The sequence below is a fragment of the Pogoniulus pusillus genome, chromosome 19, assembly GCF_015220805.1.
Source record: "Pogoniulus pusillus isolate bPogPus1 chromosome 19, bPogPus1.pri, whole genome shotgun sequence".
Classification (NCBI taxonomy): Eukaryota; Metazoa; Chordata; class Aves; order Piciformes; family Lybiidae; genus Pogoniulus; species Pogoniulus pusillus.
In genome coordinates this window covers 819,039-834,631 of record NC_087282.1, presented here as the reverse complement: position 1 = coordinate 834,631, position 15,593 = coordinate 819,039, and the positions used below count along the sequence as shown (strand labels likewise).

General features: G+C 42.4%; 1 protein-coding gene across 17 annotated transcripts in view; it reads left to right on the top strand.

The window, feature by feature from the left end:
* PCDH11X (protocadherin 11 X-linked) overlaps positions 1-15,593 on the top strand; it is a 450,326-nt gene that overhangs the window by 71,890 nt on the left and 362,843 nt on the right. For 15 of the 17 annotated variants that reach the window (XR_010305700.1, XR_010305701.1, XR_010305704.1 and 12 more), the window contains exon 4: positions 281-2,767. Coding sequence is in view for 11 of the 17 variants with exons in the window: in XM_064158942.1 (XP_064015012.1) it covers positions 281-2,767 (2,487 nt within the window). In the remaining 6 variants the exon portion in view is untranslated. Of the gene's footprint in view, positions 1-280; positions 2,768-7,754; positions 7,838-9,063; positions 12,981-15,593 lie in introns of those variants that run through there. The other 2 variants (XM_064158951.1, XM_064158948.1) reach the window with 2 other exon arrangements.

Genomic DNA, 15,593 nt, shown 5'->3' with positions numbered 1-15,593 from the left:
CTTCACAAGGCCACCCCTGAAACCATTGCTGCTGTCCCTCTCACTTGCTTTTCTCAAAGTAGCCATTTCTTCCCATGTTTGCCCTGAAGCTGTCTTAAGGCCATGGGACTTAGAGCCAATTTTGATATTGCATACTAAAGGTAAATATATATAAGAGCAGATTCTTGTGTACAATGCGCATATATAAATGAATATGCCAGGACACTTTCAGAACATTACTGAGCTGTTTTTTCTGCTTAGATGTTCCTTCACACTAAAGTGTGTTCGTTCTGTCTTGTAGGGTCAAAACGTGTTTGGTCTTGATATAATTGAGACGCCTGAGGGAGATAAGTGGCCTCAGCTGATTGTCCAGCAGATCCTGGATAGGGAACAGAAGGATACCTATGTGATGAAAATTAAAGTTGAAGATGGTGGAAGCCCTCCAAGGTCTAGCACCGCCATCTTGCAAGTGACAGTGACTGATGTGAATGACAACCGCCCTGTTTTCAAGGAGAATGACATTGAAGTTAGTGTTCCAGAAAATGCTCCGGTGGGCACCTCCGTTTCTCAGCTCCATGCCACTGATGCAGACCTGGGCTCAAATGCACAAATTCACTTCTATTTCAGTAACCAGATCTCCAGTTTGGCCAAGAGGCTCTTTGCCATCGATAACACCACTGGCCTCATCACTATACGAGAACCACTGGACAGGGAGGAATCTTCTGTCCACAAATTAACCGTTTTGGCCAGTGATGGCAGCTCAACGCCGTCAAGAGCGACAGTGACCGTTAATGTCACGGACATCAATGACAATGTGCCATCGATAGACACGAGGTACATCATCAACCCGGTGAACGGCACGGTGCTCTTGTCTGAGAAGGCTCCCCTCAACACCAAAATCGCGCTGATCACGGTGATGGACAAGGATGCGGATCTGAACGGAAAGGTGACTTGTTTTACGGACCACGATGTCCCTTTCAGGCTAAAGCCGGTGTTCGATAACCAGTTCCTGCTGGAGACAGCCACCTTTCTAGACTATGAAGCCATGCGGGAATATGCCATTAAAATAGTGGCTTCGGATTCAGGGAAACCTCCCTTGAACCAGTCTGCAATGCTTCTGATCAGAATTAAGGACGAGAATGACAATGCCCCAGTCTTCACACAGCCCATCATTGGCCTTTCCATCCCTGAAAACAATGCTCCTGGTACGCAGCTGACCAAGATAAGTGCTACGGACGCTGACAGTGGGCGCAATGCTGAGATCAGCTATATCCTGGGTTCTGATGCACCCCCGATCTTTAACCTTGACCGCCGTACAGGCATCTTGACAGCAGTGAGAAAGCTGGACAGAGAAAAGCAAGACAGGTACTCCTTTACTGTGCTGGCTAAGGATAATGGGATGCCACCCTTGCAGACCAATGCTACTGTGACAGTGTCAGTCCTGGACCAGAACGATAACAGCCCTGCTTTCACACATAATGAATATAATTTCTATGTGCCAGAAAACTTACCCATGTATGGCACAGTGGGGCTTATCACAGTTACAGATGCTGACTCGGGAGAGAATGCTGCAGTCACACTGTCTATATTAAATGGTAGAGATAATTTCATTATAGATCCACTTACTGGTGTTATAAGACCTAATATTACCTTTGATAGGGAACAGCAGGGATCATACACATTCCAGGTGAAAGCTGTGGACGGAGGAAGACTGCAGCGTTCCTCAACTGCCAAAGTGACCATCAATGTTGTTGATGTAAATGACAATAGGCCTGTTTTTGTCATTCCTTCATCTAACTATTCCTATGAGTTGGTTCCAACGTCTACCAGTCCGGGGTCTGTAGTCACTAAAGTCTTTGCAGTTGATAATGACACAGGAATGAATGCAGAACTCCGCTATAGCATCATAGGTGGGAACTCGAGGGGCTTGTTTACAATTGACCAATTAACAGGCAATATTACTTTGAAAGAAAAGGTAATTACATCAGATCATGGCTTGCACAGGCTAGTGATAAAAGTCAATGACCTAGGACAGCCAGAGTCTCTTTATACTATTGCTCTGGTGCATTTGTTTGTGAACGAGACAGTCACCAACGGTTCCTATGTGCAGGAGCTAGTGCGCAGGAATATGGAAACTCCGGTTGGCCAAAATCTTGGGGATGGAGAGATAACCCCGCAGACCAATGATTATGTCAAGATCATCATTGCCATTATTGCAGGCACGATGACAGTGATTCTGGTAATTTTTGTTACTGCTTTAGTACGCTGCCGCCAGACACCTAGGCACAAGGTTGTCCAAAAAAACAAGCAGAGCGGCGAATGGGTTTCTCCAAACCAAGAGAACAGGCAGATCAAGAAGAAGAAGAAGAAGAAGAAGCGGTCACCAAAAAGTCTCCTCCTCAACTTTGTGACTATTGAAGAATCTAAGCCTGATGATCCTGGCCACGAGCACATAAATGGCACTTTAGACATTCCTGTAGAGCTAGAAGAGCAGACTATGGGAAAATATAACTGGGCCACCACACCGACCACATTTAAGCCCGACAGCCCGGATTTAGCAAAGCACTACAAGTCTGCTTCACCGCAGCCTACCTTTCAAATTAAACCTGAGACTCCTGTACCCCCCAAGAAGCACCATGTCATTCAGGAACTGCCTCTAGATAACACCTTTGTGGTGGGCTGTGACTCAATTTCCAAGTGCTCGTCAAGCAGCTCGGACCCTTACAGTGTTTCTGAATGCAGCTGTCAAGGAGGCTTCAAGACCCCAGGCCCCATACACACCAGACAGGTAATAGAAATTTTAAAGTGCCTTTTTCCTCCTTCCTTTCTCACTTGGCCAGTCTTGTAACTCTAGCTACTGCTAAATAACTTCTGCCAGGGTTGGAAAGGTCCCGACTGATGCAGACGCTGATGAGGTTGGTCAGTGTTGAGGGAGAACGGGGAGCAGCCTGTTGCTGCAGGGACGCCGAGCGGGGAGCTGCCGCATCCATGGGCACTGCAGCCTGCAGGTGGCGCTGTGGCACTTCCTGCGCCCCCGCAGCACCCGCAGCAGCTCTGGCGGGCAGGCAGGGCTGGCCGTGCTGTGCCCCGTGCTGTGTGCTCCAGAGCTGTAGCCACCGGCTGGAAGGCAGCGAAGCTTTGCAGGAGCTGATAAGTGATTCTTAACGTTAACGGAGTCTGGAACTGCAGCCTGCATTCGGGCATAGCTTTACTCCAGAGTCTCGAAAGCAGGCAGGGATTTTCCTCTGGGCATGTCAGTGCCATTTTCAGACTAGAAGCAGGCTGGACTGCTTAAACCTGGGGAGTGACACAGCTGGCAGGCAAAGTCCGGGGCACTTGAGAAGCATCCGTGTAGCTGCTCTTAGTTACTTGTTGCTCTGCCTGATAAACCAGATACTAACTACTCAGAAATTCAGTATGGGAAGGGAAATGTCTAAAGAATCCTCAGCTTAAAATTAAAACCAAGTAGAGAGCAAAGTACTTTTGTAGTTTTCAAGACACTACAGAAAGGCATTAGGACACTACAAACTGATACTCATATCTATCAGTCTTCTGGATCATTTTGCTGATAATAAAGCTTTGCTGTTTGTTTGCTTACTATTCTTTCTTCAGGAATAGCACAATTTTCAGTGAAGTAGTTTTCCAGTTAAGTTTTCATTGACCAAGCAATCAATCATGAAAGAAACAAATTTTTCAGGAGAGTTGTTTATATTATTGGTGAGACATTGGAGTGCTACTGCTCGAGAACAAATCCTCAGCATGACTAAATCTGTTAGACTTTTTCCAGCAAGTCAGATTTGGACATTTTTTCCTGTGGGCTTTTGTTTTATTACCAGAATTGTGATCACAAAATGTGCCTGGACAAAACGGCTCATTCAAAGTAGTCACCATAGTTTTGAAAACTGGGATGGGTTTCTTTTAATCTGTCTTATTCCCCCTCCTAACACAAAGATGTGTGGCAGTCTGTATCACTCTGCTCTATAAAAATGTCATCTTTTCCTGAGGTGCATTAACAGGAAAATTGAAGGAAAAAGAGAATTGTTTTCACCTCAAAGGCATGACAGCACTGCAAAATGTATAGCTTGCTAAGATATTAATATTTTCTGTTAAAAGTACTTGAATGTGTTAATTTAAATCACACATTGGAAAAGCTTCTTCCTGCTTTGTTCTCTGTTTGACCTCTCATAACTCTGAGGAGCGTGCTGCTGTTTTCAGCATTTCTGTAGGCCTGATCTGAGTGATTTTGCAGTTAAGTTCTGCTAAGGTTCCTCTGAGCCAAAAAAGTTCTTCCATTGTCTGTTTAAATGCACTTTGTCATGCAGTAATGCTGCTAACAAAGAAAGCAAGCTCAGGACTCTAGATTTTCACCGTTCTTCCATCAGAAGGGGCTTTTAGAGTAGAAGGGAGAGCAGTTTTCTTCTGCAGCATTGCTGGGAGAGAAGAACATTTGCTTTTCTCTTTACCTTAAAGGTCAATGACAGGGTTTTCCTGTACGAAAGAGCAAAATAGAAGTTTTTGGAGTTTTTTGATATTCATTACCTGCCATTAGCCTATCTTCATGTGCTGTGACTGAAATTATAGTAGTATGATGTGAAAAATAGAGCCAAAAGAGATTACAGTTCCTGTTTGTATTGATTTCTGTTGAATCTACAGCTATCCTTCTTTTGAGTGTTGCTGTATGAAAGTGATGGCACCGTTAGAGGAAGTGTAACTACTCCCTACCAATGCTCCTTTACATTTATTTGAAAACAACATTTACCTTGAAATATGAGAATTCACATTTACTTTCTTAAATAAAAGTAATGTCATTAATGCATTCAGTTACATAAGCTGGGCAAGAAAGGCTGCTGTGTTAAATAATTGGTCTTGAACTGTGGTCAGCAAGGCAGAATTGTTTCCTGATGAAGAAAAGCAAGCAAAGCCTTCCTTAAACTTCTGCAGATCTTATAAAAGTCAGTCTCAATTCCCAGCATCCTTCTCTATATAGTAGTCTGGGTAGATGTATCTCCTGTGGGACTGTAGAAGGTGGCTTAGAAGAGACTGACTTGGGGTTGTCACTGTTAGCCAGCAAAGAAATAAAGCAAACAGAAATACGCTTCTGCCAGGGTGCCTCAGATGATGTCCCAGTGTGCTGCAGCCTCTGAGGCTAACATAAGTTTGTGCTTAGTGATGCATTTGTGTCATGTTCTCTGAATTTGCAGTGAACTGTAGGGCAGCCTGGAGAAGTGAAGTTCAGTTAGAAAGGGAGATGTGCTCATTTGAAACACAAAAATGTCTAATGTGGGAAAAAGCACCGTCCTTTGTCACTGGGACGCACTCCTCATGCAAGCCAAAAGCTCTCTCAAGGAGGCCAGCGATGGTAATGTTGTCTGGGAAGATCCCTCCCTTCTTTCTGCTAGGTGCTCATATTCATAGGCCATGCACTGCAATTGTTCTTACTTTCATCCATGCAAGGCTTTCTACTCAGACATTTGAACCACCATGGAGTTAGAGCTAAAAATAGAAGTTTTCTTTGGAAACTCTGAATTTGGAGTATGTCTGAATGGTATTGATTCAGATCTTTAAAGAAAGGAAGTTATGCCTTTGCTTTGCTGCTAAATTTGCCTCAGAGATCTATAAAATGACAGAAAGTAATGATAACAGTTGTACTCAAAAAGCATGCAAGAGAAGATGCAAAAGTCTTTCTAATAAAACCCAAAAAATCTCTTTAGGGGTCATGTGTGAAATAAAACACCACTGCTGCAGCTGACACTTCTATGGATAAGGAATCAGGGAGGGACTGCAGCTGAGTGCAGCTTGAACCAGGAGCTATGGAAAGTTAGTGAGAGACAAGTATGGTCCTAATGTGATGTCCCCAAAGACAGAGATCAAGCCTCTGTTGTGTGTGTGTGTGAGAAGGGACAAGGGAAAGAGATTCATGGATTCATAGAATAGTTTGGGTTGGAAGGGGCCTTAAGGTTCATCCAGTTGCAGTTCCCCTGCCATAGACAAGGACATCTCCCACCAGCCCAGATTGCTCAAGGCCTTGTCCAGCCTGGCCTTGAACCTCCACGGAGGAGACGTTCACAACCTCTCTGGGCAACCTGTTCCAGTGTCTCCCCCCCCTCACTGTAAAGAATTTCTTCCTAATCTCCAGTCTCAGTCTACACAGGAGGAATTGCTGAACTCCAGTGACTGACCTGCAATAGAGGAGCTTTCTCTTTGTTCAGAGGAGAGAGAATTATTTGTTGAAAGTTTTACCCCGTGATAAATTGTGAAGAGGCTTTCTATTCACAAGAGGACTTTACAAACTTGGAGGGTTGTCAAATCAAAATGACTTTCGGTGTGATGAGATTGTTGGTTTGGTAGTCATAGGCCTCACAGAGAGAGGCATTTTTGTGATAGAAAAACACAGATCATCTTTAAGTTTGCCTGCAAGATTTGTAAGAGCCTAATTTTTACCGGCATTTACCTTAGTGAGAGCAGACAGTGTGAAATATTCCATACTGACACAAGTTGATGGTTGCTTTTGTGTTTACATTGGAATGCTGAAAAGCAAGGAGTCAAGTTTTCATGTAACACAATTCAGACATCTGGAACTTTTGCTCTGGCACCTTAAACAACATTTGGACGATTCAAATGCTCTCTGTTCAAAACAGGGTACGATGTGATCTGTGGCAGTGGGGTTCAGAGGAGCTGCTGCCACAAAGGTTCCTTAGAACCTCTCATGCATCTTCCCTTCTGATCATCCCTTTCTGTTATTTAATGCTACCTCAGATATGCCTTTCATTTGAAGGTAACATAATGCAAGTGACAGTGACAGCAGAAATCTTGGGCAGTAAGCACTGGGTCACTCAGGAAGGCTCCTGTGGCCTTTTGTTAAGGTTAAGAACAAGTTTTTGCTGGCTGTGTGATGTGGAAGCCGTGTGAGTGTTGATGAGAGCAGCCCCTCCGCCGCTGCCGGAGCTGCAAGGTGCTGTCATGCTCGACTCCATGATTACATGCTTTTGGGGGTTCTCCCTGCTTCCCAGTGCACCTGGCTCTGCATGCTCATTTAGCTCCACTGCAAGCACTCTGCAATCGTGGGGAGGTTGCTGAGGGAGTGAACAGCCATGCAGATTGATTTTTCTCATACTTACTAATGCTTTAGTTGAGTTTTGCTTGCCAGGGCTCTGTCATCTGTGAACATCTGGTCTCTGCTAAACTTGTTTCTAACAAAACTGGCTGGAGATAGCCATTATATCCCTTCCAGAAACATGAATGGGGACTATAGGTCATTTAAAACACGTTGCATTTTGGAGCACTGCTGTCTCAGGTCTATGATTCTGACTGACTAGCAGACACTTAGACCTGCTTACAGTTGTGGTATATTTGAGTTTCTGATCTGAAATGTCCCACTCACTATGAGAACATTGTGCTTAGGATGTGAAATGCACCTGAATTTAATAGCTCTGAAAATTCACCTCTTGTGTAAATCTTTAGCTTCAAGACTTACTGTTTTATTTGATGGCAGTGAGACCAGTGAGTGCAGGGTGCTGCAGTGCACAGCAGGCAGTGCTGATGCTTCTGCTGTGTCAAAGGATGTAAAATAACATTGTCACTTTGCATTGATACAGAGCAAATTACTCAACATTTTGTTCTAAATCTCAGTGAAATGGCTGTTGGTATAAGCCCATCCTAGAAGCCATTTCAAAATTGCTCACTGTGATTTTAAATATTTTTCTCACCATCTCTTAATTTCTCTTAATTTTCTGATGCTGGTAGCTCTGATGTGCTGTCTTGTAAACATATTTCAGAAAGCCCCTGAAACTGCCATCTGAAGGAAGGATTTATGGCTGAAGAGTAACTGAAAGTCTGGTGGACCAGAAGTTAGGGAGCAGCTACTTAAATGTACACTATTATAGAGTAAAGCCAGTCAATAAAATGCTTTTCATCTGTGGAATACAGTGAAGAAAGGATTACTCAGAATTGTTTTTTTAGTATATATCTTTCACTGGAACAGCATGGGGAATGGTACCTGGAAAGCACTCCCCTTGCCTTGCAGTAGAGGACAAAAAACAGAGTACAAATGGGAAGAACAAAAAATAAATGTGTATCAAGAACAAAATATTTTGAATATGATGCTAAAGTAAAAACTGATTTGAGAGGCAAAGGCTTTGTCTTTCCTTGCCCAGTAACAACTTGTGGCCTGGGTTTATACTGAAGTTGGCATATGAAGTTCCAGCACTAGCAACTGATGGGCTTTATGCAAGCCAGAATGATGCAACTCTCTCAACAGCAGCTTGCCTTGGGGTGGTAAAGACGTAACAATGGCCAAGCATTCAGTGCAGCTCACCTTCATTTTGTCAGGGAGACAGCTGGAAGGTTTACTGTTTTCTCTTCGTACCTCAGCTTTGGTTTTTAAACGGCCTGTAGTGATAAGCTATTACCAGCAGCACACTCTGCTTTGGCTTCAGTTAAGTTTGCACATGTCTTCTCCTTTTCCCAGAGGTGTTGCACTGAATGATCGACAGTGCCTAGCAGTTTCTGGCCGGTGAGTGCCTAGTGTCTGAGTGACGCTGGTATTGATAGTGCTTGCTTTCCTCTGAAAGAATGGATCAAAAGGGCTTCATTGCTGTGAAGTTTTAGGAGTCTTAGCCTGATGATAAATATAGATTAAAAATGCAAAATAAGCCTTCAGGAATGAAACTTAGGAATGATCCTTTTGAATGAAGTTTGCTAAAACTCTGCAGAACCTGTTCTTGGTGCTGTGTTAGTTTTCTGATAGCTCTAATCTGGCAATCACATTTGGGGTTTTGAGCTGATAAAGGAAAAAGCCTAAAAGGTAAGAAACCTGGAAGAAGATACACAGAAGCCCTTGCTGTGGCTCCTTGTGTTTCATCGTGTTTGGTGTGTGTGCATGGATGTATACAGGTCTTTGCTTGTCTGTAGAAAGCCGGGAGCATACACGCAGCCAAAGTGCCTGGTGACCTAGAACCGCACGAGTTCAGCACTGCTCGAACCAGGCAGTGATGGAGGTAGTAGCAATGTGGAAGCAAAATTGTCAGTGTATGGGGAGGATGCTGCAGGCAAGGGCTGTTCTCATGCTGTTTCTCTGTTTGCCAGCTCTGAAGGCCATCGCAGCTGATGTTATGTACTGAAGTCGTACGTGTACACAATGATGTTAAGCCAGCAAACATGAAAACAAGGAAATAGCACGAGAAAGCCCTTTGTCCTGTCTCTGATTGCCGAAGAACTTTATCGTCCGATCTCCAGAGGGGTTTGGAAGTGACCATGAACTGTTCAAGCTGCCCTACTGAAAGGTATCAAGGGCAAGAATTTTTTAAAAGGAAAAGACAAAGACGTTTTGGTACCTTGTGCTCTAGTGTTCTATACAGTAGTTTTGCTAAGAAAAAAGTAATGTGACCCATCCTTCTGCACAGCTGCTGATTATGGTACATCGAGTTTGCTTGTGATCATCTTCTTGTCCCAGAGTTCTGTCCTTATTTATTTTAGTTGGAGCGATTAGGAACTTTTGTTTCTATAAATATATTAAAAGGGAGCAATAAGTTTTATTCACAGGTTAAAAATGAGAATGTGAAGTTCTTTATACTCCCTGCATTTAAGAGAAAAAGAAATAGATTGTTGTCACTTATAGCACCATTATACATGTTAAGAATTGAGTGTTATTTATATCTATTCCATGATATTTTAAATGATGATATTGCTGCTATGGATCATAAATAGAATTGATCAAATCACTGCTTTCTCATTTATAGGCACAGTAGTAGTAGAGGAAAAGGAATACTTCCTGCTGTCTTAGCCACCACAGTTTGTAAGAAATGATCACCTTTTAAAGAACTGGAAAGAATTAACTTCTAAAAAGAAAATTTCATTTGCATTTTGCTTGCTTGCTAATGTCTGTGTAACAGATGCCATGCACTTAACCTTCTGAAATACTTTTATTTGAAAAACAAAGGTCACCAAGCCTGTGGCGTGGTTTTTTTTCGCTGTTAGCCAGCAGATGGGGAAAAATAAAAGGCCTACTGCTGCTTTTTTTCCCAAGTGATTTCTCTATGTAGTTAACTTTTTTTATCTTCCCCTTTCTTTACTTATCTTTTTTTCCCATTATGTTTTTTCATTTAGCATGTCTCATTTTAAAAAAATCTAATTGCCTCTCCTAGCTTTGTTTGCAGGTTGGTTGCAAGTTCCCATCTCTTGCCTCCCATTTGAGGCAGCAATAGGTAGCGTGTATCACCCGTAGCGTTAGAATTTCATATGCAATGCAGAATCTACTAGGAAGCAAAGGAGTATAAAGAACCCTTTTTTCTGCACTTATACGAAGACATGTAATTTTAGTTTGCTAGAATAAGATGAAATGCAGCCACTGCTTTTGACTGGGCTGTATAGAGTATATTTAACTTTCTACTAAAGGAAAGGTTGTGAATGGTTCATGAGTTAGGCTACAACATGGAGTTCCTACACGTGACTGTATGTTTGATGTAAAAGCATTTATAGGCTTGTACTTAATAATGACGTTGCCTCAGTTCTTGGACTGCAGAGTAACTGCCATGACTGTTGCCTATGGTTTCCTCCACATTTGCTATCTGGCTCTTTTCAAAATGTGTATTTGGCTATTTGATCTGTAAAATAAATCCTGTTAATAACAAAGTCCGTATTGTAATTCAGCATATTGTATTGCAGAATGATAGCTGTGACTGTTACAGAGAACTTTGCCTTTCTGATAATGAAAGCATTGTCTTGGAAAGAAATTTTTAAGACGGTTTTTGCTGTTCCTATTTATCACACCCTTGCAGCATTTGTGCTTCAAACTAAGCCCCAGCATTTTCAGTAGTTAGACGTACATTGATGGTGCTTTTTGACTCAGTAACACACTTTAGCCAGTTCCTTTGGGCTGCAGGTTCGTTCAGGCTGCAGGTTCCTTCTTAGAGAGTAAGGCATTCATCTGAAAAGGTACAGTTTAGTGTGGCAGAGCTGGGTCCTGCTGCAATTGTTTGCTTAGGTGCTTTGTATGTAGGTGATGGGAAGCGTTCAAAGAGTGATAACCCTTTGCCCTAATAGAGCTGCTTGTCAGGAAGACAGCAGGGTTCAGTTTTGGGGTTTTGATTTTTACATCTTCAGATTTCTCTCCCAAATTATTTCAATGCCTACATCAACCTTTGTTTTCCTTTTAAATTGTGGTTTGGTTTTGTGGTTTTGGAGTTGGTTTGTTTGTTTTTTGAATGGAGAGATGCTGAGTTGAGATACTGGACTAGGATAATTAATCTGACCTCAAGCATGAATTTTTGTCGTCTCAAGTGCACAAGCTAATTGTCCTCAGAATTTTCTCCGGCAGTGAAGAGGCATGAATATACTATAAAAATGTATCCATGCTATGAAGCCAGGTTGTTTTGTCTTTAGGACTGTACACCTCTAGAAGTGCCTACTTTGTTACACTGAGTGTGGAGACACCTTTGATAAGTACCTTTCCAATTCAAATGTGCTAGTTCTGTGCTTGCAGGGAAAAATATTTTTTGTGGCATTCCTAATTCTTTTCTTTTAACCTAAGTTTGGTTTCTTCCTAGTGTTTCCCTGCCCGTGTATTTCCTGTCTATCAGTAAATCATTTCAAACTTTATATAAAAAAATTACATGTCTAAAATGAAAGGTACATTGGGTGTTTGGATTATGGGTCCAAGTCAGCAATCTCTCCCTTCTGGTTCTCTCATGAGTCAGCACCTGCCAAATACACTAAGGGAAAAGTCAGCAGCCTTTTAAGTGGTTCAGGCTTCTGTGTTTCCTTGGGTTTGATTTTTATGTTCTTACATCTAAATATTTCTTTTAAAAAAGTAATTCTTTCATGGACTGACATCAGACTTGTTCAAAGAGCTCATTTCCTTCTGGCAGTGAAATGGATTTATGAGAGCCTGATGTGTACTGACCAAATATCTTTGTGTGCCAAATAGAAATTTCTAGACCTCCAGTGATGTGAAGGCTAAACAGAGGCCTGTCATACAATTCTATATTTAGTTTTGAGGGCTTCTTAAAATGGGCATTAGCATCTTGAGTCAAAACTAGGTGTAAATGTGTCCCAAGGAACTCTCTTTCTCAAATGTTTTCACATACAGAAAGGCTTATTTCCTGACTGCAGACAAGTCAGAGAAAATGAAGAGCAAAAGTCTTGCTCTTCAGGTGCAAAAGCATCCTGCTGCTTTCTTTGGAATGGTAACCGTACCTTCCAGGTTACTTTGTTGTACTTTGGCCTCTGATACTATCACACACCCTCACCTCGGTAAACTTCTCAAGAGACTCCCTTTTTTATGTGGCACAGATTGTCACCTGTGTCACCAGTTCATAACCAGTTCAGACATGTTTGTATCGGTGGGTTAGATCCTAGAGTCTGGATGTGGTTAGTTGCAGTGCTTTGTGGCTCAGCAAACTCAACAGGTCGTTATTTGCTGCCAGTTTTGCAGAGGAATCCTATGGCTTCTCTTAACCCTGCAGGGCCAGCGGGCAGAGATGGCTCAGCTTTGCTGTTCTGTCGTAGTGTCAATGCCTGGGTTTCATATGGGTGTGTTCTACTACAGCTCAGTGCCACTCCATCTTCAACCTGGTAGTGAGTCACTCCATGTAAAAGCTATGGCACTCAATCTAGTTTGTATATGAAAGCTGCCTATCAGGTCAGAGAATGTACTGGACTGGAGGGGTTAAAGCCTTCTGAACTGAGCTGAGCACAGGGCTGCTGAGGGCCAGTAGGGAGCTGTCAGGAACAAAGCTGGTTTGTGATGTGACTAGAATGTTATTTTTTTAACATAAACTGGAATGCTGCAGGGTTTTTCTGTTAGACTTCTTCAGTGATGTCCCATTTGACCATCAGATATCTTTATGGTATAGCCTGGCCTTAGATATTATTTGTACAATCTTTTTAACAAATATTTTTTAATATATATCTTTACTTTCCTATTGACTTATCGGGCACTGTTCCTTTTATGGCTTGTTTGTCTATTTCTACAATAAATTTTATTTGGAGATTCTGTTTCTGTACCTTCTGGAGAAGCACTCTTTTTGTACCACCTCTGGTCTGTTTGCTTAGTTGCATGCATGCCATCAAAGCTGTACATACACTGATCGTTTTCACAGTGCTTGGGAGCTATGATTATTAAAATATCTGTACCACGCAAAGTATCACCAAGCTTGCTTGAGGAATCTGTCTGAAGAAGTCTCCTTCTTTCAAAACTTCACACTCCTTAGCAATACATTTCTTTTGACTGCATTTTCTTCAAAGAAGTGTCCTCTGAGCAGGAATTCCAGGAGCTGCCGATCTTCCAGCAACGTTTACGTAGGTGTGAGAGCTTCTGCTGTGTTTAGAGCTAGGGAGAGAGTGAGAGCTAGTACTTTTCTGTCCGCCTGGCTGTGTGTGTATGTCTTCTGTGTGCATGTGTGTACAAAGCAAGAGCATGAGGATGTATGGTGCGTTTCTCACCTATTCAGTTAGCAAAGCGGGCAGGCAGAGCATGTGGCACAGACTGGAGCTGCAGACGTGTGCTTGTCCCAGTGCCCAAGGTATCTTGCAGAGACAGGTAGCCAAGCACTGAGGTTTTCGCTGGACCAAGTTATTCTGAAATGCTGAGAGGCTGAGCATCCCCTCTAAGGATGTGTTGCTGTCTCACTGGCTTTTGATAACCTGGAGTTATGATCTGTAGAGGTTTGAATTCCAGTTTGTTCTCTCACTGTTTAACTTTCACTCGTTCCAACACTGTCTCCCATTATTCCAAGATGCTGTTTTCTCCTGTTGTTTGGATTTGTTTTCTTGAATCTTGCCACTGAAAATGTCGTGGGAAAGCTGTTTCTGTATTTCCTCCAACCCCTAAGCCTCTGCTTAATCCATAAGCAGAAATTTGTACATCAAATTCAGTTACTTATATTCATGCAGATGGATATTAAGTAGGTGTGTTATCAGGAATTTTTTACTACTGCCTATCTGTTCTCTTAAATAGGTTTTATTCATTTGTATTTTTGATGGCTTTTGTTTTTATGGAAAGTGTTCACTGAAGCTCAGATAAGTTATTTCCAATAAAAAATGAATGATAATGTCAAAGCTAGGAGGTTTGATTGCCCATTGCTGAATTGCAGCCAAAAATGAGTCTGTTGAGTCTATTACCACAGAACCTTTCCCATCCTTTTTCTGCTACGAGAAGGTGTCCGTAGCTGTCAGATGGGGGAACCTCTGATTGTGTTCCGTTTCCTCCTGGGCTGTGACATTTTTGGACTTTGATATGATCTCCAGTCTGATCTGAAATCTAAGGCCTTTCCTCAAGAGAATTTTCTACTTCTGTCTGGGCAGTACAGAATCTCTCTTTCATCTGCGCGCATGGATAGCAAACAAGTTGCAAACAGATAGACACAATGGCACTAATTTGTATCCAGAAGGCTCCAATTACAGATCTCCCTCGCTCCCCGCCGTGCAAAAGACTTTTTCTAGATCCATATCTAAACCAGCAGTGAGCTGCTCCAGCCTCCCTCTCGCCCTTCCTCTTCTATTAAAAAAACCCAAACCAGCAAGGGACGAATTCTGGTCTTGTACAGACACTAGTGCAGGTGTGCTTCAGATAGGCAATCAGCCCACAGACAGCAGTACTGCAAACAGGTGGAGAGAGTTTGAACCTCCTTTCCTCTCGCTGATGCAGTCTTTGAGTGGTTGGAAACACTTGCATTTGATGACTTAGACACACTTCATGAGGAGAGGCAATGCAGGGAGAGAAAAGTCCTGGTGTTCTATCCAAACATTATCACAAGCTCTTTTGCTGTTATTTGGTATTGAAGAGAGGCTTCAATAGTTTGAATTTTAAAATCTAAATTAATTACAACTGAGTACAAAATAACTGCTCAGTACTTTATGGCAGAAGTTGGACTTCCAGCTTCTTAATAAAATAACAGATCTGGATATGTTGTTAATTGTGAAGAATGATGTCATTGTAAGATATACCACAATTTCTCTCTGTTTGGGAATGTGCCATTGACAGAGTTGTGCTAGAAGAACAGAGCTGAAGTGGGCTTATGTAGATGTGGTATGGTGGTTTTATCTGGGGATTTGTTGATAAGGTGATTTGTACAAACTTTGCTACTTAGGTACAAAAAAGCATCTTAAAGTATTTGAAAGAAACAAATGGAGTTCAGCATCAACACTCCTGTTTGCCTCCTCGGCTAAATGGAAAACACCTGGTTGGAAAACAGTCCTGTGTATGTTTGGTGATTATCAGCCCAGGTTGCCAAGGTCTGCACAAAATCATGCTCACCTGCAGGACCTGGGCAGGGTTAGAGATCTTGTTGCTGCAGAAGTTTTGCTGTGGAGAGACAGTTCTATCAGAATCTCAGAAGTCTTTGCATATGTCATTTTGAGTCACATTCTGATGCATTCTGTCACACTTTCTTAATTGGATTCATATGCATTTACTGTTACAGATAAAAGTGGCAGAATCATAGAATCACAGAATGGTTCAGGTCCGAACAGACCTCAGAACTCTTCTCCTCCAACCTCCCCTCCATGGGAGAGCTCTCAATTAGACTCAGCTGCTCACGACCTCATCACACCTGGCATTGAACACGCCTAGGGAGGAGCCACCCACAGCCTCCCTGGGCAGCCTGTACCAGAGTCTC